This window comes from Thunnus maccoyii, chromosome 20 (assembly GCF_910596095.1).
Source record: "Thunnus maccoyii chromosome 20, fThuMac1.1, whole genome shotgun sequence".
Classification (NCBI taxonomy): Eukaryota; Metazoa; Chordata; class Actinopteri; order Scombriformes; family Scombridae; genus Thunnus; species Thunnus maccoyii.
In genome coordinates this window covers 5,620,704-5,642,753 of record NC_056552.1, presented here as the reverse complement: position 1 = coordinate 5,642,753, position 22,050 = coordinate 5,620,704, and the positions used below count along the sequence as shown (strand labels likewise).

The 22,050-nt window shown below is 38.2% G+C and overlaps 4 protein-coding genes across 9 annotated transcripts; 2 read left to right on the top strand and 2 right to left on the bottom strand.

Annotated features, from left to right (window-relative positions):
* Positions 1-598: 598 nt before the first annotated feature.
* mrm1 (mitochondrial rRNA methyltransferase 1 homolog (S. cerevisiae)) lies at positions 599-2,384 on the bottom strand. The gene has a single exon (XM_042396684.1). The coding sequence runs from the start codon at positions 2,100-2,102 to the stop codon at positions 951-953; it is 1,152 nt and encodes a 383-aa protein (XP_042252618.1). The 5' UTR covers positions 2,103-2,384; the 3' UTR covers positions 599-950.
* A 1,685-nt stretch (positions 2,385-4,069) lies between these two features.
* On the top strand, positions 4,070-8,467 carry chmp2a (charged multivesicular body protein 2A). Of its 2 annotated transcripts, none has more exons than XM_042397271.1 (6): positions 4,070-4,227; positions 5,276-5,443; positions 5,541-5,720; positions 5,812-5,942; positions 7,335-7,396; positions 7,500-8,467. In XM_042397271.1, the coding sequence occupies exons 2-6, from the start codon at positions 5,276-5,278 to the stop codon at positions 7,619-7,621; spliced, it is 663 nt and encodes a 220-aa protein (XP_042253205.1). In that variant the 5' UTR covers positions 4,070-4,227; the 3' UTR covers positions 7,622-8,467. The 2 variants fall into 2 exon arrangements, with proteins under 2 accessions (XP_042253205.1, XP_042253206.1); XM_042397272.1 differs by lacking the exon at positions 4,070-4,227 and adding an exon at positions 4,261-4,363.
* Positions 8,468-9,542: 1,075 nt separating this feature from the next.
* msl1b (MSL complex subunit 1b) lies at positions 9,543-20,818 on the bottom strand. 4 transcript variants are annotated; one of them, XM_042396616.1, is made up of 11 exons: positions 20,729-20,818; positions 20,566-20,632; positions 20,326-20,464; positions 14,744-15,419; positions 14,423-14,622; positions 13,278-13,639; positions 13,116-13,180; positions 12,919-12,986; positions 12,141-12,265; positions 11,970-12,042; positions 9,543-11,413 (listed from the first exon to the last, which is right to left on the bottom strand). In XM_042396616.1, the coding sequence occupies exons 4-11, from the start codon at positions 15,362-15,364 to the stop codon at positions 11,323-11,325; spliced, it is 1,605 nt and encodes a 534-aa protein (XP_042252550.1). In that variant the 5' UTR covers positions 15,365-15,419; positions 20,326-20,464; positions 20,566-20,632; positions 20,729-20,818; the 3' UTR covers positions 9,543-11,322. The 4 variants fall into 4 exon arrangements, with proteins under 4 accessions (XP_042252550.1, XP_042252549.1, XP_042252552.1 ...); XM_042396615.1 differs by lacking the exons at positions 20,326-20,464; positions 20,566-20,632; positions 20,729-20,818 and adding an exon at positions 15,948-16,045; XM_042396618.1 differs by lacking the exons at positions 20,326-20,464; positions 20,566-20,632; positions 20,729-20,818 and adding an exon at positions 15,948-16,043 and having other exon boundaries at positions 13,320-13,639.
* On the top strand, positions 16,095-20,829 carry LOC121886557 (gastric inhibitory polypeptide). 2 transcript variants are annotated; one of them, XM_042396629.1, is made up of 6 exons: positions 16,191-16,433; positions 16,773-16,867; positions 18,725-18,816; positions 20,357-20,494; positions 20,572-20,662; positions 20,744-20,829. In XM_042396629.1, the coding sequence occupies exons 3-5, from the start codon at positions 18,731-18,733 to the stop codon at positions 20,660-20,662; spliced, it is 315 nt and encodes a 104-aa protein (XP_042252563.1). In that variant the 5' UTR covers positions 16,191-16,433; positions 16,773-16,867; positions 18,725-18,730; the 3' UTR covers positions 20,744-20,829. The 2 variants fall into 2 exon arrangements, with proteins under 2 accessions (XP_042252562.1, XP_042252563.1); XM_042396628.1 differs by lacking the exon at positions 16,191-16,433 and adding an exon at positions 16,095-16,181 and having other exon boundaries at positions 16,773-18,816.
* The last annotated feature ends 1,221 nt before the right edge of the window (positions 20,830-22,050 follow it).

Here is a 22,050-nt window from a genome sequence, read left to right as displayed (position 1 = left end):
TGAGCAGCAGAGCAGCATTTTCAAGGATAAACCTCTATGTTTTATCTTACAGTCAACAAACCCCATAAAAGGTTACAAATATATTGTTTCATTTGATTAAAAAAAACAATAATTTCCTGAAACAGCTGGGTACTGTAGTTTTTTGCAAACATTCCTCAAATAGGACTAAATAATACATTTGTTGGGGACTATGTTCAGCTGCGGATTAATACACATTTGGTGCTCTAGTAAGTATTTCCAGCAGCAGGACGGTCAATTAATCGATTAGTTGATCGGCTGAAAATTAATTGCCAACTATTTTGATAAACAATTTATCGTTTTGAGTCTTTTTTGGGGAGATGCAGCTTCTGAAATGTCAATATCTTCTGGTTTCTTTATTCTTCTAGGATAGTAAACTGAATATCTTTAAGTTGTGGACTGTTGGTTGGGACAAAAGAAGACAAGTAAGGACGTTGCCTCTGCCTTTGGGAAACAGTGATCAACTTTTTTCACTATTTTCTGATATTTTAAAGTCCAAACGACTCATCGATTAATTGAGAAAATAATCGACAGATGAAGTGATAATGAAAATAATCGTTAGCTGCAGCCCTATGTGGGACTGACTCAAGATAAACTACAGTGTGTGGCTCATTAATAGTTTTTGGACAACAACGGAGCTCTATGGCACAAAAAAATAAGCTATCGGACATCAGACGCAGAGAAAATACTTGTTGGTAAGATCAATTCATTGCTGGTTTTGTCCTTTTCATGGAATTTGTTAATAATAAGAAACAAATATCACCTGACTTATCCTCTAAATTTACAGTGGAATATTCAATTTCAGTACATCATCAGAAATAATCACTCACATACAACACAACTGTTCAAATGTCACAATACACACATTAATTGTGCACATATTGATTCAGTTTTCTGGCTGATTTCCTTCCATCTTTGGTCAGTGGTCATTATCATGGCGACCTCCTGGAGGACAGCAGAGAGTGCAGCAGAATGCCCGTAGCCACAGAGACGTTGAGAGACTCGATACCGGGGAACAAATCTCTGCCAGCTGGGATGGTGAGAAGAGTTTGGCACAGAGAGAGCAGCTTCTCGGACAATCCTTCCCCCTCACCCCCCATCAACAACAACGTGGGTCTGGTCATCTGAAAGTCTGAACACCGGGTGACAGGAATCTGGCGCTCCTCTGCCTCGGCTCCCACGGTGCCAACCACCTGCCAGCCCTGTGCCACCTTCAGCTTCAGCATATCTTCAAGGTTTTCATATCCGTACACCCCGATCACCTCCATGGCGCCTGAGCTGGCCTTGCTGACCACCGGGGACAGAGGACAGCTGGAGCGAAGACTGCTGGCGACTCTGTCCACGCCGAGGAAATACGCAGAGCGCAGGATGGCGCCAAGATTCATCGGGTCCTGAACTCCTTCCAGGACAAGCCAGAGAGGCGTGGTGTCGTCTTTTCTTTTAGTTGCAGAGTCCTCGGTGAGATAGTTCAGTGGACTAGCTTGTAGACAAACTCCTTGGTGTACTCGCCCTGCAGACATCTTGTCCAGATCCTTCTTACTGACCCGCTGGACCTGTACTCCTCTCCGATGAGCCTCCTCACACACCTTTAACACAGAGGCCCTGTGAGAGGCCTCGCCATCTTTAACAAACAGTTTACGGGCCTTTCTTCTACCCTGAGTGAGTGCCAAGACACAGGGAGCGATGCCAAAAACAATCTCATAGTCGTCTGCTTTGGAGTCCTGTGTTGACCTCTGTCTCGCCGGCCGCTCCCAGTCCTCAGAGTCCTCCAGACACAGTTTCCTGAGTTCAGATGATACTCTGTAGTCGTCTCTCGTCTGTAACCCTGGCTTCTCATTCCTCCAGGTTTTACTCACAGCTGACCTCTCATGGTCAGATGCCACAGGCTTGTTTAAGTCTTTTAACACACTGCGTCGTCTCCTCACTACTGGTTTGATGTTGCTGTCCTCAGAGCGCAGGAGAACTTGTGTTTTATGGTAACAAGCGAACAGAGAGACTTCTCCTGTGACTGATACAGGCTTGTATAATCCTCTAGTACAGACAAGTAGCATCTTGTGCTGATGTGTAGAGGTGAAAACCCACATATTAAAACAGTTGAAGTTTGTCCAAAGGCACCTGGAAGTGTAGCTGTCCAACAGAAACGTGATTCAGCTGCCTCAGAAGATCAGATTTCACTCAGTATCTAACATGATTAATAAAGTCTGAACTGTGTTACCTTTGTGCATCAATCAACACTGACTGTACCACTACATAGCTGGTATGTTTGCGGCCCTTACAGAGTTACGCACATGTGACATCCAGCTGCGTCAAGCGCGCGAGATTATGACAGGAAGTCGAGCGCTTTTACCTATAACATAAAAGTCTAACGTTTGCTATTTATGGGGGAAAAAAAAATAAAAAAATAAAAAAATGTGTATATATATATATATATATATATATATATATATATATATATATATATATATATATATATATAAACTTTTAAAGCAAAATTCACAGCCCATCTAAACAGTGAAAGGAATTATACATATAAGAGTCTGTATATTTCCTTTGTATATATATAATAAATCTTTATCTTCATCGAAAGCACATTTGAAGGGGATCTTTTAATAGCCAGTATGAACAGGAGGAAGAATTACAGCGATTACAATAATTGAAACAGACTTGAAAAACTGTGAATCTGTCCTTTAACTAACTCTAGCTTATTATCTATAGTTTTTTATCGGAACAATGTCAAAAGTAATTATGCAGAGTAGCCCCTTTTAGAAATTCATGTTATTATATTTATACTATTGTATTATGATTGTCATTATTAATGCATTAATTTATTAGCAGGATGTTTGTAACCGATCAGAATGATATTGCTGCTTTACCTTTTACTTGTGAGTAAGGGTAGTTAAAATTACAATATTTCCCTTTATTAAATGTAGTAAAGTAGAAATATAAAGTAAAGTGCTCTTGCATAAACTTGAACATATATCTCCTCATTTATAATACATTTATATACCCAATGCACCTACAAATTATACATTTTTATTATTTAGTTTAAAATACAAAAGGTGCAGTACATTTTACTCATCACTGTATATTTGAACAGACTGTATATACTGTACATAACCACCTACTGTACATACATATTACCTGTTGTATCTGACCATAAGTAACATGTCTTTTTTTTAACATTTAATATTTATCTCATCACTCTGCACTCTTCACTTTTTCGCACTATTTGTATCCTGTTTACAGTTCACAGAAACAGTTTACCTGTATTTCGTCGTTCCTTGTGTATATTTCTGAAGATTGTTGTGTTGTTATTCTGTGTAAACACATCGAGAGCCACTAAACTGGAGTCAAATTCCTTGTATGTGTAAACACACACATTGGTCAATAAATATGATTCTGATTCCCATTTATTAATCACTTTGGACAAAGGCGACGGCCAAATGAATAAATGTAAATGTTAATGAGAAATTGTGAACTTATCCTTTAAGTATCTATATATTGAATGCACTTTTTTCACTGTTATTACTGGTTGTAGTTAAAGTCCGCCTCCAGTCAAACGTGTTTTTCTTCTTGCTTCTTCTGTTGAATGTTTGAGCTTCACTGTGCAGAATGATGTATGTGCAGAGTTTATTTTCACACTCATCTGCTGAAAGTGGAAAGTTTCTCTGAGCTCACTGAAAATCAAATTTTAAGGAGTGGATTTGTGACATCACAAGAAGTCAATCCTGGTCCAATATTCAGGTATTAGACATCTTATATCCATATGCATAGAATCTGTATTTTTTTAATGATGGAGAAGGAGTAGATGTCATTTTAAGGAATTTAATGAGGAATAGTTTTTGTGGAAAAACATATCAGACACATCTTATTATTCAAATTAGAGTATTTTATATACATCTTACAACATGTCAGAGGGGATCTTTTGATAAAGGATCTCAGTTCTTTTTTTTTTTTTTTTAATGCCATCGCTTTCTGAATAAAAGGTTTATTTTGAAAGCTGTAACACCTGCACAAACAAGCCGGTGTCCATTTATTACGCACGTACGCAACGACGTCATTTCCCGGAAGTGAAGCTATCGCAACACGGAAGCGGAGGAAAGAAAACAAATAATCGTTCAAAATTCTTGTCGAAGTCTGAGGAGGACGCCCTAAATAACATCGTTTAGTTTGTGGATTAGTGTCTTCTTAGGACGAGCCTGGTACAAGGTGAGCAGGACTGAGTTTTTTTGGTCTTTGCCGGAAGGGCCGCAGAGATACTGAGTCAGTCCGACATCTGAGAGCTAAAACACGGCTGGAAGCAGACTTTAATACTCCTAACAGGCCTCTGCTCACATAACTAACAGCTGAGTAACACTCCTCACTTTAACATGACCCAAACTGTGTCACAGACTGAGGAACAAACTGTTTCTTGTGTTAGTTGACAGGAAAGTTCAAATTAATCCATTTTACTTTGACACTACTGAGAGTTTCTGATGTATGTGGTTAAAACTAACGATTATTTTCTTCACCTATCAGATTGTCAGGTATTTCTTTTGATTTATTGTTTAATTATTTAACTTTACGATTAGTTTATTAGTTGCCAGCTGTTTTTGATTATCGATTAATTGTTTTGATTCATTTTTTAAAGAAAACAAATCAAAATTCTCTATGATTATTGCTGCAACAGTTATTTTTCACCATCGATAATCATCTGTCAATTATTTTCGCCGGTCGTCTCGATAACTTATTTCCCAAAGCCCAACATTTGCCAGACTTTAACAAAAATGTCCACAACTCAAAGATATTTAGTTCGTTGTCATAGATGACTGAAGAAACCAGAAAATATTCACATTTAAAAAGCTGCAACAAGAGAATTTTAGCATTCTTTCTTTAAAAAATGACTCAAACAGATTAAACTATTATCAAAATATATCAAAATAGTTGATCGACTAACGTTTATTTTCTTTTGGTCTGGTGGACAGAAAAGTTAAAATTAAAATTCCTCCATTTTTACATTTACACTATTGTGGGTTTTAGATGTGTGCAATTAACGATTATTTTCATCATCAATCGGTCTGTCTGGAATTTTTACCATTAATTATTCAATCATTTAGTTCTGATTAGACCTGCAACGATTAATTGATAAGTTGCCAACCATTAAATTAACCACCAGCTAACATAATAATACATCTCAAAGGGTTTATCCTGATATAATAAACCTGTTATAAATTCAGTTTGATTGTACTGACATTTTGCTTTTGGTATTTTCCATCAGATGGAATTCTTGTTTGGGAAGAGGAAGACTCCAGAGGAGATGCTGAAGCAGAATCAGAGGGCACTCAATCGGGCCATGAGAGAACTGGACAGAGAGCGAATGAAACTGGAGCAACAGGAGAAGAAGATCATCGCTGACATAAAGAAAATGGCCAAACAGGGACAGATGGTGAGAAGAAGGAGGAGAAGTTGTGTTTTGTGAGGAGATCATAGTTTGTAAAGAGAGAGAATCTAACAGCCATGCGGTTGATTTTGATCTTTTACAGGACGCCGTCAAGATCATGGCCAAGGATTTGGTTCGCACAAGACGCTACGTGAAGAAGTTCATCATGATGAAAGCCAACATTCAGGCCGTCAGTCTCAAGATACAGACGCTCAAGTCCAACAACAGCATGGCGCAGGCCATGAAAGGTGTCACCAAAGCCATGGCCACCATGAACAGACAGGTCCGCCTTCGCCATTAAAAACTCACTATGTGGCGGAAATAAAGGATAAGCTTCCTGTGTTGACGGTCTCCTGTTTATTCCATCTCCACAGCTGAAACTGCCCCAGATTCAGAAGATCATGATGGAGTTCGAGCGACAGAGTGAAATCATGGACATGAAGGAGGAGATGATGAATGACGCCATCGACGACGCCATGGGTGATGAGGATGATGAGGAGGAGAGGTAAGAGACTAACAACAGTCTGCTCCACGTTTGTGTACAAATTGTGGTTTTTAATGCTCTTAACTTAACATTTATTATTCATTACATTAATTACTTCTCAAAGGAATGTCTGATATTCCTGCTTCCTAAAAACAAAACACATATAAAACCTTATATATAACATAGCTGAGACTTGGCACTACATTGAAGTGCCAAGTCTCAGCTTTAATTTAAGTAGTTTTACATCAATATAGAAAAAGCTGTGAGGGAGATACATCCCTCTTAACACATAGTGCCCAAAGCTTATAGGTTCAGACATGATTGGACACATGGCTACTAAATGTTTCTTGGGCAGCTGTTTATGTTTCAGTGTTAGTTTGTGCACACAGGAGCTCACACATGGCTCAGAACTGATTGAGATGGAGTTGTCTGTCAGTGTGAGGAGTCAAGAGGTGACCATGCAAGTGAAGAAGATGATAATGAGGCTGGAAAAAAAAGCAAAAACCTATCAGTGAGATATCAAAGGTTGCTGGTTATGTTCTAACAAAGCACAGGAAATGTAGTAAATGGCAAACAAGCTGGTAGACTGAGGAGCACATGTGTTGCAAGGTGAAGAAAAAGCCCTTTATGACTGTGCAACAAGTCGAGATTGTTTCCAGGATGTTAGTTTGCATGAGAAAAGACCTGACAACCATAACCTCATGTAAACTCCTGTTAAGCCTCAAAAACTGAAAAAACAGGTCGCAGTTCACAGAAACATACAAAAAGGAAGCGGTAGAGTTCTGTGGACTTATCAAAGAAAAATCAACCAGAGAAAAAAAGGAACAGCTCATGACCCAAAACACCTGCTCTGTTGAACATGGTGGTGCTTCTGTTTAGGCTCCCAATAGATCTGACGCACACAACGTTAATTAATGATTTCACTGCTGACAGAAGCAACAGGAGCAGATTCAGCCTAATGCATCAAAACTCATTGAACGACATTTCATCATCATTTATCAGAGCAATCATCCTAAATATACGACCAAAGCAACCAAAGAGACAACAGAGAAGATCGATAACACTCTCACATCTCCGTCTGGTTAAAGGATAACGGTGGTGATTTTCTATATTTTTCTTATTGTCAACAAATCTCATCCTACTTACAAGTATTGTGTGTGTATCCAAAGCCTGATATGTCACATTCCTCTGTGTCGTAGACCTCTGTTGTCCAAAAACCGTCACCCAGTGCAGCAGTTTGGCTCATTGACGTGTTTTTTTAATAGTTTTTGGACAACAACAGATTGGCTTCGCACATGATATCTGTTGACAACAGGAAAAACATTCTCCAGCTTTATCCTTTTATATATGAAGCTACAGTATGATTTTTTTGTATTTTCTTTGACATATTTCTGTCCCTTTCTTCTCGTACAGTGACGCCATCGTGTCTCAAGTCCTGGACGAGCTGGGTCTGAATCTGTCAGACGAACTGTCAAGTAAGGAAAATCTTGCACAGTTATAAAAAAAAACCCTCTACATCCTCTCCGTGTCTTTTGTCTGATATTTTCAGCCCCAACCGCGGGTTTTTTTTCATTTCAGATCTTCCGAGCACCGGCGGCAGCTTGTCCGTGGCCGGAGGAAAGAAGGCCGAGCCCCAGGCCGCCCTGGCCGACGCAGACGCCGATCTGGAGGAGCGGCTGAATAACCTCCGAAAAGACTGAACAGGCAGTAACTGACGAGCAGACGAGCGCGCCGCGGCGAGGCCGTTAATACAGATACAAACATACTCTGATCTGTGTCTAGATTGTTTTTGAAGGGGATAGCTGGCAGAACACTGGCTGTCTGTGTAGCGATGGTGTATGGCTTTCTTTTTGAGGTGTTTTCATTTTGTTTTATGCGTGTATTATGTATTTTATCAACAAAAAAATACAAGGGTCATTATCCTCCGTAGGTCTAGTAAACTCTTGTCTCGTTTAAAGACGTTGCCAAATGACACAAATTCTCTGAAAGTGAAAATATATTTCACAGTTTGTGTAAATACTAACTCCTCAAGGCATATTTTCACCATTTAAATTAACACTAAAATGTTTAAATGAACCCAAATGAGAGCTGGTAACATTACAGAAGTGGATTTTTTTTTTTATATCTTTGACAAATGTCAGCACTTTTTGTACATCAGGCTAGTGTGATGTTCTGTGTACGCAGGACGTCGTTACATAGTTTAAGTGATAAGAAGCGTTTCAGACGGCGTTTGATTTGCAAGAGTTGACAGCTGTCAGGTTGAAGATGCTGTACAAAAAGTGTATCATCTCAACATCTTTTTTTTTTGTGTTTAAATTCACTAATGGGATGGTCTATCATACAGAAATATATACGTGAAGGATGAAAGGCAAAGAGAAGTCTGGCTGACTCCCAGAGAGACACTCCAGTTGTGACCTGTCAGTGGTGTTTTTAAGATCAGCAGGATTTTCACCAAAATGTTCATAAGGAGTCAGCGGTGTTTATTTTTGAGATACTGTCCTGTTTCCATTTTCTTTATTCAATAAACTGTTTGTTTTTTTTCCAGATTTAACTCGCTGGTTGTTTGATTAGAGAAAAGAACTTGACATGGAAAATGCTGCTCAGCCTGTGAAACCGGTTGTTTCATATCCTCTGTGGCTGTTTGTCAAGGCTGAGAAAACCCCCGATGATGTCATAGCGATGTCATCGGGGTGTGCACCGGTTAGGTTTGTCATGTAGCAGGAAGTGCAGGTGTTACATATCAATCAGCTGATTATCAAACATTAGAGATGCTGTTTGAAACTTTTTTCTGCACAGTTCATCACTTTTACTCACTTATTTAAATACATTTTGGTCCTCAGACCATCAGGAAATATTATGTTAAAAGTTTATATGAAGCTTATAAGAATTAATATGTATAGAATTAAATATAATTCCCTCTTTCTGTTTCCTCAGATGGACAAAAAGAGGGGCCTTGACACTAAAAGGACTTTTATTTTGAAAGATATCTACTTAATTTGACTCATTTGGACGCTGAAGCTTCATATTAGCTTCAGATAAACTTTTAAATACATTTTTGCACAGAAGGAGGACTGTGGATTTTGTCTCCCATCACTTCCATTATAAGTGTATTATGAAGGGATCCTCTAATGGTCAGTATGAACAGGAGGAATGATTACAGCAAGAAAAACATGTTTCAATGTTCATTTGGGCTCCTGACTGTTGAAAAACTGTGTCACCGTCCTTTAAGAATGATTTGGTCAACCAATCAGAGGTCAGTTCTCATGTTAGTAAGATATTTTTTTTCATGTGTTGTTTACACAGCAGTCACAGGTGCAGATATATTGATTAATATTAGTTTATCACACATTAACTGGTATCAGTATCTGTTGAAAATGAAGAAACTGCTGTACAAATATTCTCAAAGTCATTTAAAAAAGGTTTCTGTTACTATTTTGTGCACTAATCACATATCTAGATCACATAACTAAAAATGTTTGTTTATATATATATTTTAATGAATATGGGTCAATATATTCTTTTGAATCATCAAAAATCAATAATCTGTTGGGCTCTGATCACATTTCTCATCCTATCAAACCAAAACACTTAAAGACAAACAAACCCATATATACATATATATATCGTAGACATGTTAATTTTATTCCAAAAAAATTTAACTTTCAAAACTGTCAATTTGTCAACATACAATCATAGAACAATATTGAATGTACTCAACACTTCTGACATTAAATAATAAAAAAATAACAGCCATGTTTTATGTACATTTGTTTCTGAAAGCTATGTACAGAAAAAAGAATCAACTTTGTTTTCCCAAAAAAATCTGCCTACACACACACACATATATATAGATATATATGTATATATATATCCGCTCGGCAGGGTTGAAAGTATTGAAAGCCGCAGAGAGCCGTTGCATCATATGTGAACAATTCGAGCGAAGGAAGAAAAACACCGGCAGAAATCAAAAACACTGCGACTGGAGGGAGAGATTAACTGGCAGCATGTTAAAAGAGCATAACTGGTTGAACATCGCTAGAACTACAGCTAGAAAGCTTCTCTTATCCTCTAAAAACGGCTAACCTCGAATGTCAGCTAACTGCGTCCTTTAAAGAGACCGATGCATACACAGAAATCGCCTAATATTTACTGGATGTATAAAGCGTTATTTGTAAAGATGAGAGAGGGGTGGGGGGGGATACGAAAAGTGAAGATCAGGAACAGTACTTTAAGTTATTCTCAGATTGCCTTTAACGATGAGGCAGCAGCCGTAGAGTCATGCTTTCAACAACAGTATTATGTAGTTTCTGTAGCCCGATGAGCAGGGAGACGTCTCCTTTTTAATCGGGGTAAGCCATGCTACCATCTTTTTTTTTTTTATTTTATTTTTTTTTTTAATTGAAACGTGTTTTACAGCTAAATAGAGTCCATGCAACTCACATTTAAAAAAAAAAAAAGAAACAAACAATAGAAACAAACCAGGGAACAGAACACTGGGTTTCACTCCTCTGCCTTCATTTTCTGTGTCTTCTTTTGTTGTCATGAAAACACAGAACAATCATTTGGTTGCGTATTTTCCTCACTATGAATCGGCTCAATAACTGCAATTTTTTTTTTAATATAATCATGCTGAGTGTGGCTCAAAACTCCTGATATCACACTTACACATTGATAACATCTTATTCGGAGTTGTGTGCGAACAACGATATAAGCGATACACAGCACAAGTCAGGTTTTGACTTTTTTTTTTTTCCTAGGCAGGGAGAACGAGTGGTAGGACGATCCAGAGCTCAAGTTCAAGCTCTATTTTTCAGTCAAAATGGCAACCAATGTGTTTGTTTTTTTATTCCCCCTCACATGAATGAGCTCAAGATTAGAGTCCCCCCCCCACAGCCCCCCCATCAGTCCACATCTGTTTAACAGAATCCATTTTGGATAGCACAGCTGCTACAAAATGTGTTTCGAGCATGTTACAGAGCATGCATATAACTCTTGGTTCATGTTTTTTTTTCCAGAATACAAACTGATGTGTAATCTTCAACAGCTGCTAACAGGAGAGAGGGAGGAGGGGAGGAGGGGGACGGTAATCTTGTGGCGTCGAGGGTCTCATTGGTGTAAACGAGATCAAGATTATGAAGGACGCCCTGATGGCGCAGCTATCTCCCGATCGCCATCCTCCTCCCTTATTCTGCGGGAGATAAGCTGTGGGGGGGCTGGGGGCAGGGGGTCACATGGAGACCAGAGAGAGTCGTTTACTCTCTGAAAGCAACAGCAGTTATAACATAGCAACTGGTGACTTCTTGTCTTTTTCCCCCAACCAGACAAGACAAATAAAGCGTTTTGTAATCTGGGGCACGGAGTGGCAATCTCGCCTTCTTGTTAACAGCCGCTGCGTTGGGTTTCACTTCCGACAGGTCCGGTGAGGGGTGTGTTTTTTGGGCACCTCGATGCGACATCGGCTCCGGTCGTCCAGCCAAGGCAGCTCAAAGTTCCTGAAGGAGGAGAGAACATTTTAATGTTGATGAGGACGTCATGTTCCTGCCTTCAGTTACAACAGACAGGTGACAAATTAAAAGGAAATATAACGAATTAAGATGCTTCCGTGCAGTGCTGAATGATTTGAGGAGCATAAAAATGATACGAATCATCTGCTACAGGCCTTAACAGTCACTAGATCCAAGGTCAACAGCTATTAGAGATTTTGAAGCCATGTGTCACTCCTCACCACCATCTAAACACCCAATGAGGGACTATCTTTTGGAAGAATCCCTTCAGTAGAGCTCAGAGACCTGGAGAATCTGTAGCCCCGCAATATTGCCATGAAGAAGACTCCTCATTATGTTGGATTTGCTTTTTTAAACAGATATGTGTGATTTTAGACAGCATGCTGGTGTTCTGGAGGCATGACGCGAAACCCAACATCGTCAGGGTCTAGTGTTGACTTGTTTTACATAGACGTCGATTCGGCAATGTGACCTCTGCTGCCGGCTTAACGGCGGAACAACAATGAACTAAAGAAAAAAACACATAAATGCAGCTCTAACTTACTGTTGTGAGAGTTTGGGCAACGGTCGGCCGAACGCAACCACAGGCAAGAAGGGAGTGATCACGATAGTTTCAACTGGAATAAAAAAAAAAAGAGACAAATGAGCATCAATCCGTTTAAAAACATCACATCAGTTTGATTCTGCTGTTGGACATGAAGTAAAGCAGATGTACCATCTTCAGTGTCGGGATAGAAGGATGAAACCTCTGGTTCGGTCTCCTGGATGACTTTCTTCCTGTTCATGCGCTGCTGCAAACGCTGAAACATGCGCTGCTCTCTGATTCGCTGGATGTCCCATCTGGAAAACACACAAGATTATTAAAAAAAGATTAAAAAAAACAGCAAGAAGAGTAAAAAGGAAGGATTGAGTGAGAAATCATAGCAGCTAATCAGAGTATAATACAGCTGATTAGTCATATGTTTACCTTGTTAATAGAAGATATTACACAGTTAGTCCTTTACTAAGCTCTGAATCTGGACATAATGCAAATAATGTTCTTAAAAAAAAAAACAGTAAATTATCAAAATTGTTGCCGATTAATAGTTGGAAACTGATCAATTAATTGACTAATTGTTTCAGCTCTGTTAAATCAGGGCAGCAACTGTCAGAAATAATGAAAAATGTCATCACAAGTTCCCAGATCTTCATATTTTGAGTTTAATGTAATTATTATTTAATATTTTCCTCCTCAAATGTGATGATTTTAAACTTTCGTTTTGTCCAAAGATGACTTAAATAGTTGTAGATTCATTTTCTGACTGTGGATCAATCGATTAGTCGACTAATCTTTTCAGCACTAACAGTAGACGTAAAGATCAAAACGTTTGACTAACACTCGGTGTGATTATGCTGAACGATGGACATCCACCTAAAAAGAGTCAAAACTCAATAAACCAACAAAATATTTATTAAATTCTGAAACCAAACAGCTGAAAGTCGGCGATCGGTACCTTTTCCTCCTCTTCTCATCCAACTCCAGCTTCATGTGACGCTTCAAAAACACGTTGTCGTCCAACGACTTGATGGGAAAACAGGTTCACACATTCAATTCATTAAACAGTCACAAGCTTTAGGTTCGAATGTGAGGTAACTTTTTAAAACTCTACAGATAAAATGATTAGATTTGTTCCATTCAGACGTGTCTCACCTCAGGGGGGTTAAAGGACGAGTCCTCAACCAAAGGCTCTATATAATTTTCTCTCCAAGATGGAACTAACACGAAGAAAGAGGGGAAAGGTTAATCATAGATAGTGTATTCAGAACATTTGAAAGATATAGTGATTAAAGATGGTATATAGGTTAGGCTTACAAACAATCAGCATATCATGTACTACATGAGGAGTCCACTCACTGGCCACCTCCTCCTCCTTTTTAGGGGAAGTCTCACGCAGAGGGGACAGAGGAGGTTGGTTCCAGCAACAGAGATACATCTCTGTGGTAGACATGAAGGGCAGATCTTCCATCTGACAGCTCAGCTCAGGCTCCTCTTTGCACGGGAGCAAAATGTCCTTTTCTGCCCCTGACCTCATGGGTACAGTCTTCTCTGGGGTTTCCTTACTGCGCAGCTCTCTTTGATTGGGAGAGCCGGGCTGAATCTCAGGCTTCTGGGGGCTCAGCTTGGTGCTTTTGCCCCGCGATTTCTGGACTTTTCCATCTCCAAAGCAAGATTTCCTGTGTGGGAAAAGGAAAATAGTTAAGTGGTTGTTTGGATTGAAATGAGTTAGAGGTGCAACGATTAATCAATTGACAGAAAATTACCAGGCAACTATTAGGATAATCTATCAATCGAGTGTCTTTTTAAGAAAAAAAAAAATGCAAAAATTCTCTGGTTTGAGCTTCTTAAATGTGAATATTTTCTAGTTTCTTCAGTCCTCTATGATTGTAAACTGGATATATTTGGGTTTTGGACTGTTGGTCGAGACAAAACAAGACATTTTAAGTTGCATTTTAAACTTGATAAAACGGCGATCGTCATTTTTTCATTAATTTCTGGCATTTTGTAGAATCGACAGATTCATCAATAATGAAAATAATCGTTAGTTGAAGCTCTAAAGTGTGTATAAAGGTATTACAATATGACGAGTATTCAGTCATGATTTCTACCTTTTTTAATTTTTCACACACAAATATATATAGTTATGGTTATATCTCTGGTCTCTATTCTATTTGTATTTATACTATTCTATTATTTATATCTGAGTTAGATAATTTAGTTACTGTATATATTTTAGCCTTTAATTATATTTGTTGCTTTTTTTTTTTACCTCCCTCACTGTTTTCATATTCTGATTTATATCAAGTGGCTGCTGCAACACATTAATTTACCTTTAGGATTAATAAAGTACTCAAGATATCAATCTATCTATGATCAGATAACATTTTCATCATTTAACTGGCAGACTGTAATTTCTCTCTGTCGTTAAGCTCAGCGCTGTCTGCCGATGTTCTTTTTACCTTTTTTGACCTTTGCCGCCTCGACTGAAGTTGAGTGGAGTGGATGGGTTGGCCTGTGGACTCTCCTCCACATCCAGATCCCACATGTCCTCTTTGTCCGGCGTCCATGGCTCCAGGGGCTGGAAAAGGCGTTTGTCACGCGGCGGGTCCTTTCTTGTGAGCTGCAGGCGGCGCTCCATGCGCTCGATACGTGCAAGCAGCTGCAAAAAGGGAAGAAACGGGCAAAAAGGAAAGTAAAGACTCGATTTGTGACTAGCTTGAGACAAAATCAACACCTTATATTACCACGCTGATATTAGCTTTAAAAAAAGTGAAACATACTGTCTCCTTGTCTGCTTTGAGCTCATCTATCTCCTTGTCTTTGGACTGCAGCTGTTGTTGCTGTTGTTCAATCAGGTCCAGTTGCAGGAGGAGAATCTGTCGGAGGCAGTTCGCCTGTGTCTGAGGATTAGTGGGGGTCTTCCTGATGTTCCTCCACTTGCCCTCAGAGGAGAGTTCAATGGATGCCGTGCCGAGAACTCCGGGGACGACCCCCTTCGCACTGTCATCAGCACCAGCATCCTTGGGGTTATTGTTCAAAGCCATCTGAGGGTTATCCATGTTGTCAACAGAGAGGGGTTTACCTTTCACCGGGGTTCCCTCACCCCCCATTGGTCTGACAGGGGACAATATCCCCACGGTTTTATTGTCTCCTTGAACTACTTCTGCGACTGTGGCAGCGAGGGAAACCTTGCTTGTCATGTAATTCTGGTCTAATTTGCTAGATTTGCTCGGGATCTCGCCCCGCTGTAAGTCTGTAATGTCTATAACAAAGTCGCAGGACTCCCTCTTCAGGCTCACAGGACCCACAGTGGCGGCTCCAATGTGCGTTTTGTCCAAGTCGACGGTGTCAGCGGTCTGCTTGAATCCTCTGTGTGGAAGCAGGGTCGCTCTCAGAGTCATGACAACGACTTTTCATCCTGCAGATATTCCCCATGTGAACTCAGGAGCTGCTATCCTGCAAAACAAAAGACAAATAAAGACATTCTGTGGTGTTATTGTTGGCTGGTTGACTGAAAAGGTGTCTGAGCTGGGAGTAAAATGCATGCACCAACTACTTATACTTGGACAAACCGGAGAAAAAGCATGCAGTGTGTGTCTGATCCCTAACATCCTTCTCCTAAAAAAATCGTTCGCAAGCTAAGCTACATTAGCGCTGCAGTACAAACACATTTCGCACACAAACTAGTCCTGTTAAGAATAATTTAACACTGTTGTGCGTGTGGGTAGACATTACAGTGCCTGGGCTTCACACAGGGACTCGGGAGTGGCTGAGTAGGACGCTGGCAGCAGCCTTCTCCTCCATTTTGGTTCTCGCGAAATCATGAAAAACAATAACAGCTAGCTAGCATGCTAACGCTAGCCGGCTAGTTTCACCAACAAAACGACGCGTCCGGAGAGAAGCTGTTATAACGACCGTGTTGTAATATTTCTACTCGGAGCGGACTTGTTTTTACTCACGTGTAAATGTGTGTTTTGAGCTTACCTCGACTATGATTCAAGTCCACCTGCAACTGCCTTCATGTTCCCTCCTCAAGACTTGTTTTAAAGCGCCGACCACTGCGCATGCGTAATTTGTTGGATGGCCATTTCTTGTGTTTTGAAGGTTTTTCATCAGACGGAGGCAGCAGAGGGAGACAGAGACTGTAGTCTTTATATGCAGTCTATGAGGGAATCTATGAGGGAGACTTATTAACAAATACATAGACAAACTAAATGGGTATTTGAAAGCTACACAGTACAACACTACAAGCCAGTGTAGCTAAATGGTCCGTGCATGAAGTATAATTCATTTGCAGTCGTTCACGTTGTATAATGAAAACCCCAATTTAGGGGTATTTCCAGATTTCATTGTCTTAAGTGCAATACAATTCAGCGCGCTAAAGTGTCCGCTTGTTCCATTATCCAACTTGTACAAAGAAAATTGAAACAGGAAGTCGGGAGCCGGAAACAGAGACAGCTCGCCTTTAAAGTAAAGGTTGCACGTTTTGAAGCCGCAGCTCATTTTAAGGAGAGGCTACAATAAATAAATGAACAAATAGACTAAATAATGAACATAATTCTTCTCTTCTCAAAAAAGAATAAAAAGCCTTTGCACATCATATGGATTATTTGCTGTGTGAAATGTCAACATACATGGGAGAAGTGAATTAACTGGACACTCTTCAGTCATACATATTATTAGGGATGTTTTGACAAGCATTTTTGATTTATTAAGCTCATTACATTACCACCAATGTGTTTGTGCATGCAAACTACTAAATAAAGAATTGTAAATAATATAATAAATGTCATGTGTCCTATTTGACAGGTGTGGGATCTCCATTATCCCACATACTGATGCATAAACTCATCCAGTGACTGCAGCAGGATAACCTGGAAACAGCCAGAGGAAACTAGCAGCTGGTAAGTGGAGAGCAGAGTAAAGTCCATCATTCAGACAGTGACACATTTAAGTTGTTTTGAATGAATGAAAGTGCTGACTTGGTTTTAAGTAGTTTATTTTTTGTGTTTACATCCATATTGGGAACATACAGTGGAACATACTTCATGCGCAGACCCTAAATAAATGTACTGTTTTTTCCATGCATTTATGTAATATATGTGCAAAAACTATATGTTAACCAACAGTGCCGATTTTCATATATTATTGAGCAAAGTGACATAGGGATGTATAAATGTATTCTGTATTCTGTTCTCAGTATTCACACATGCATATGTTGATATGGTGATATGTCTGAAGTAGTTGTACAAATTGAATATATAACAACATATTTAAGTGTAATTTCATAATATACAATATTAATTATTTGATATAGGATGACAGAATAGTATAAGGTATTGTGATATACGGTATAAAATTAGTACAATGTGCAGTACTTTCAGACACTTTTAGTACTGAGTGGTACAGAAGGAAGCTGGTGTAAATATTCATCTTATAAAATATGATGCAAGACTAAATTATCTCACTATCAGTGTATAAAGTAGATAAAATAAACCTCACCTCAACCTGCTAAAACATATAAATGCTTCTTACACATGAATACATCTGTAATAATAATTTAATAATGTAATAAATATATAGACTATATTTGTAGTCTGTATTACTGATTATAGCTTAAAACGCTGAAAGGGACCGTTATTCATAATGGATACTAATTTTTATACTTAAGTACATTTTGCTGAAAACATTTCTTCACTTTTAATACTTAAGCATAATTTTGAATGCAGTTATTTTATTTATACAGTAATTGCGTGATTTACGTTGTTATTGCTACTGACGTTAAAGATCTAAGTGACTCTACCTCTGCCAGCTCCTGTCCAGTCTCCCAGTATCTCTCCTCTCCTTTACTATCACCTCTCTAACCCTAACCCAAGTAATCAACAAGTTAACTACTAATTAATAAAAACACAAGAGTTGGTTGTAACACATTATGAGAAGCAAGAAATGTAAGAACAGGTGAGTAAGATTGAATTAAAGATTTAAAAATAGAAGCTAGAGGACGATCAGTGTTACTGACATCAGGCTGTTTGTTTCAATTTAGCTTCTTCACAGTTCACACTACAGAGTTTCTACTGAACTTTATAAGATCCAAATAAGAAAAACATTTGAATTTATGGATTTTTTCTTCTCTCAGATGAACAAATAGACTATTGATAAGTTAAATTAGACTTTCAATGGAAGGAAAATTTCCCTCCTTCTTATTACCTTCAGTCAAAGATGGTGATTAAAAACATTTTTATCTTCATGTATTATCAAAAAAACCATTAGTTTTCCATGTGCTGCTAAAGTGCCACTTTTTCATTAGTTTAATGGTCTGTGAATGTTTCCTGTGGGTTGTTAACTCAGTATCAACGCTTTAGGAAAATAAATCTATTCCCTCTCCGCAGTTATTACAGTGCTGCTTATCAGTAGTCACCTGTGTATGTGTGTTTCATTAATGCTTTAATGTGGTGGAACTAAAATGTTTTTCTTGCTCACTTTCCTGCTATGACACATAATTCCTCTGAGAAAACTGTATAAAAGCCACATTTTCTGAAGGCAACCAACCAGGGTAAGTAGCTTAACACTTTCTCATCGCCTGCTTTAAAGAAATCTACATTTTAAAGGTAAGAAACTATTCTTAAACAATTAATTTTATGTTGTTGTGCACACTTAAGCTACATTATATGTTCACTTGACTTCTGTGTTAGTTAAGACAAGGACATTATTCTTGATTTACTGTCATTTAATTTTAAATAAATGCCTGTTTTTGCCTCAAGGTCATCATGAAGGTAGTGCTGTTTGAACTTTTGGTCATCTGCCTGCTTGGAGCTCTGCATGCACGAGCAAAGACTGAACCTGAAGAGATGGGGTAAGTCTCATAAAGCCAACATGTGCTCTAAATTTGCTTTTTAGCCTCATAAATTAAAGAATGAATACATTTTAACCATTAAAATGATTACTCTGTAAGTCAAGGCTGTTAAATCTTAGTAACAATCATATTTTTCTTGCAAAAAAATGAGAAAAGTCACGCGCACTGTCTCAATCAAGTTAAATGATGTATAATGTATGTAAATGGTGTGTAAATGGTGTATAATAAGATAAAATAGACTTTATTTTCCTGAAGGAAATTAGTCTTGGACGCATATCTGCTGTTAAAAAATATAAATAACATAGTGCATACATACAGCAGATGCACAGACTGCCATCAACCAACAAATTGTACACTACCTGTCGTACAACACACCTATAGTCATCATATGTGCAGTAGTATTAAAAGATTGGTAGAAAGTATTTATTTAAACATTGCGATCTATGACCGTCATCAAGTATATGAACAAGCATCACATTGGTTTCATACATATACAAAGATGTGGGGTAAATTATCCAATCAGGCTAACTGACTGCATTTATGCAGAGTATACATACAGTATATGGAAGTGATGTAATGCTTATCAATATACCTGATGGTGGTGATGTGGATAAGTAAACCAGCAGTATAAGTGAGACAGTGTTTGGAAGTTTTTACATTTTCATTCAAGTTGTGCTGCACTCTCACACTCACCTGTGAAATATCTCAGGTTTTTCTTTCATGTAAGCGTTAATTTTATGTTTTTTGTATCAGAAAAAGAGTCCTCTATATCTCAATGTGTGATGAATAATCACAGCGAACCCTCATACTGTTTTGTGGTTAAAACCGTCACCGCAATTCTTGCTGTGTAGTTTTTGCAGCAGTGATGGTTGGTTGAATCCCACCTGACCTGGTTTTCATCATAGTTTAAATTCTATTCATAATAATAATATATAAACTTTATTTTTATAGCACTTTTCAAAATAAATGTTACAAAGTGCTTCACAATGCAATAAAAACATAAAAGTAAAGACAATAACATACTTATTAAGACAGTCCAGCGTTAAGTTAGATCAGAACAAATATATTTCATAAAGCATTTTCATAAAGTTGTGGGGATTACATGAGACAATAAATAATAAAAGAATAGTCAAAATTGATGCAGCAGTGGTGGAGATATACTGATTTTTAGTCTTAAGTACTGTCTGGCTCCAGAAATGCTGGATCCTAAATTTCCCAGTTTTGCAACTCAGTAGTGTCTTTTATTAGACTCTCACTGCCTCCTGAATGAGCTCATTGTTCAAACTCAGCACCACAAATTTGTGTTGTAGGCTTCTTTACAAATGACATCACCACAGAAGACACTATACAACTGTTTCTGGTTGAGTAGCGTAACTCATGACACGTAACTGGACTTTATGTGTAAAATAGGTGGACTGCCCCTTTAATATCAGGACATTCGCTTCTTGCAGGAGTCTGTACGGCTCAACTTAAGTCCACTGAATGGTTTATCAGACAAAACAGTTTTACCTCATTAATTTTATTCCTGTCTTTTGTCAAGTCTCGATGAAGAGGAGCAGCACTTGGCGAGAAGATACGCCGAGTCGACCATTGCCAGCGAGATGAGCAAAATCATGGATTCAATGGTGCAGAAAAACTTTGTCGACTTCTTGCTCAACCAAAAACAGAAAAAAAGCAAGTAAGTCGTTGAATATGGAAACAGATTTCAAACAACAACAGATTTATACGAGTGATTAATGCTGCTCTCACATTCAGGCCTGCTGCTGTGGAGGAAGATGCAGAGGAGCGTCAGTACAACGACCTGCTGAAGCTCAGTCTGCACGAGAGGCAGAGGAGAAACATCTAGGTGTGTTTTACCTCATTTTGACACAGCTTTGTTGTTAAATATTGTACCATTAATACCATGTCTCACTTTTTGTTCTTATAGGCTCCAATAAAGTGCAGAGATGCTCATGACGAGGATTCTTCTGATGTTCTTCTGATGCTTCCTGACATTTTAAAAGCTTCGATGTGTTTAATCTTATGCATGTAGTGAAATCTTGTCATGTTGCAAAACCTCCACCTGTAATCAAATCATCACACAGATAAATAAAATGATATGAGAATAAGTGAAGTAAGTAGCATTTCATTACTTCTCCACTACATTTCAGAGGGAAATATACGTTTATCTGACAGCTTGTTATGTCTCAGAAGAGGATTTTATACACAAAACATACAATCAACTTCAAATATGATGCATTTTTATAGAATTAATTACCCAAAGGTATATAAATATAGTTCAACTTTGACCAGCTACAACATTAAAAAATGTAAAAAATAAACCAGTGATTTAATACAATAGTATAACACATAACATCTGAAAGCAGAGCAATTTTACTTATTATACTTATAGTAAATTTTACTGATAAAATTACACTGTGGTGTTACTACTCTGACTAAATTAAAAGCTCTGAATACTTCTTTCACCACTGTTATGTACCAGTGTGTAATAACAAAATATAAGTAAATCAGTACGTTTTTAAAAAGTCTAATTGTTTCAATCGATCGATTCATCTGTTAACTTTGTTTTGATTACTGGAGTTTTTATCTTATTTTTGGCTTTTAACGTCCTACAAAAAGCAGTGTGTAGTCGGGGTCACATTTCACATGTCTATGAGTTGTTAACAGCTCCACCAAATAGTGATTTTTCCCTCTAAACTTCTCACATGCTTTCATTTCAATAAATGTTCAAATGATCCAATATTTCACCAAAAATCAAAGATTAGAGAAAAAGTCCAAAAACTGAAAACAGATTTGTGTATCAGAACTTTGTTTTTTCTTATTTCCTCTCCCATTAATCATCTCACAACCCCTCAGATTTATCTGCTGACCCTTTGGAAGGGCCTGACCCCTAGGTTGGGAACCACTGGACTAAACTAGCAAACTGTATATAAAGTAGTTGAAACTAGCTCCACCTCCAGCAGCTACAACAGTAACATGCTGCTCTAACACTGATGCTTCAGTATTAATAATATAATGATGTCATAATGATGTCACTACTTTTACTGCAATACTTTAACTACATCAAGCTCGTAATACTTATGTACTTTTACTGTAGTAAGATTTTGCATGCAGGACTTTTACCTGTAAAGGAGTATTTTTACATTGTTGTACTGGTACTTTTACTTTAAGATCTGAAAACCTTCCACCATTTGAGAAATGTGCCAAAGCCACTGAGAAAAACTGTAATATGTT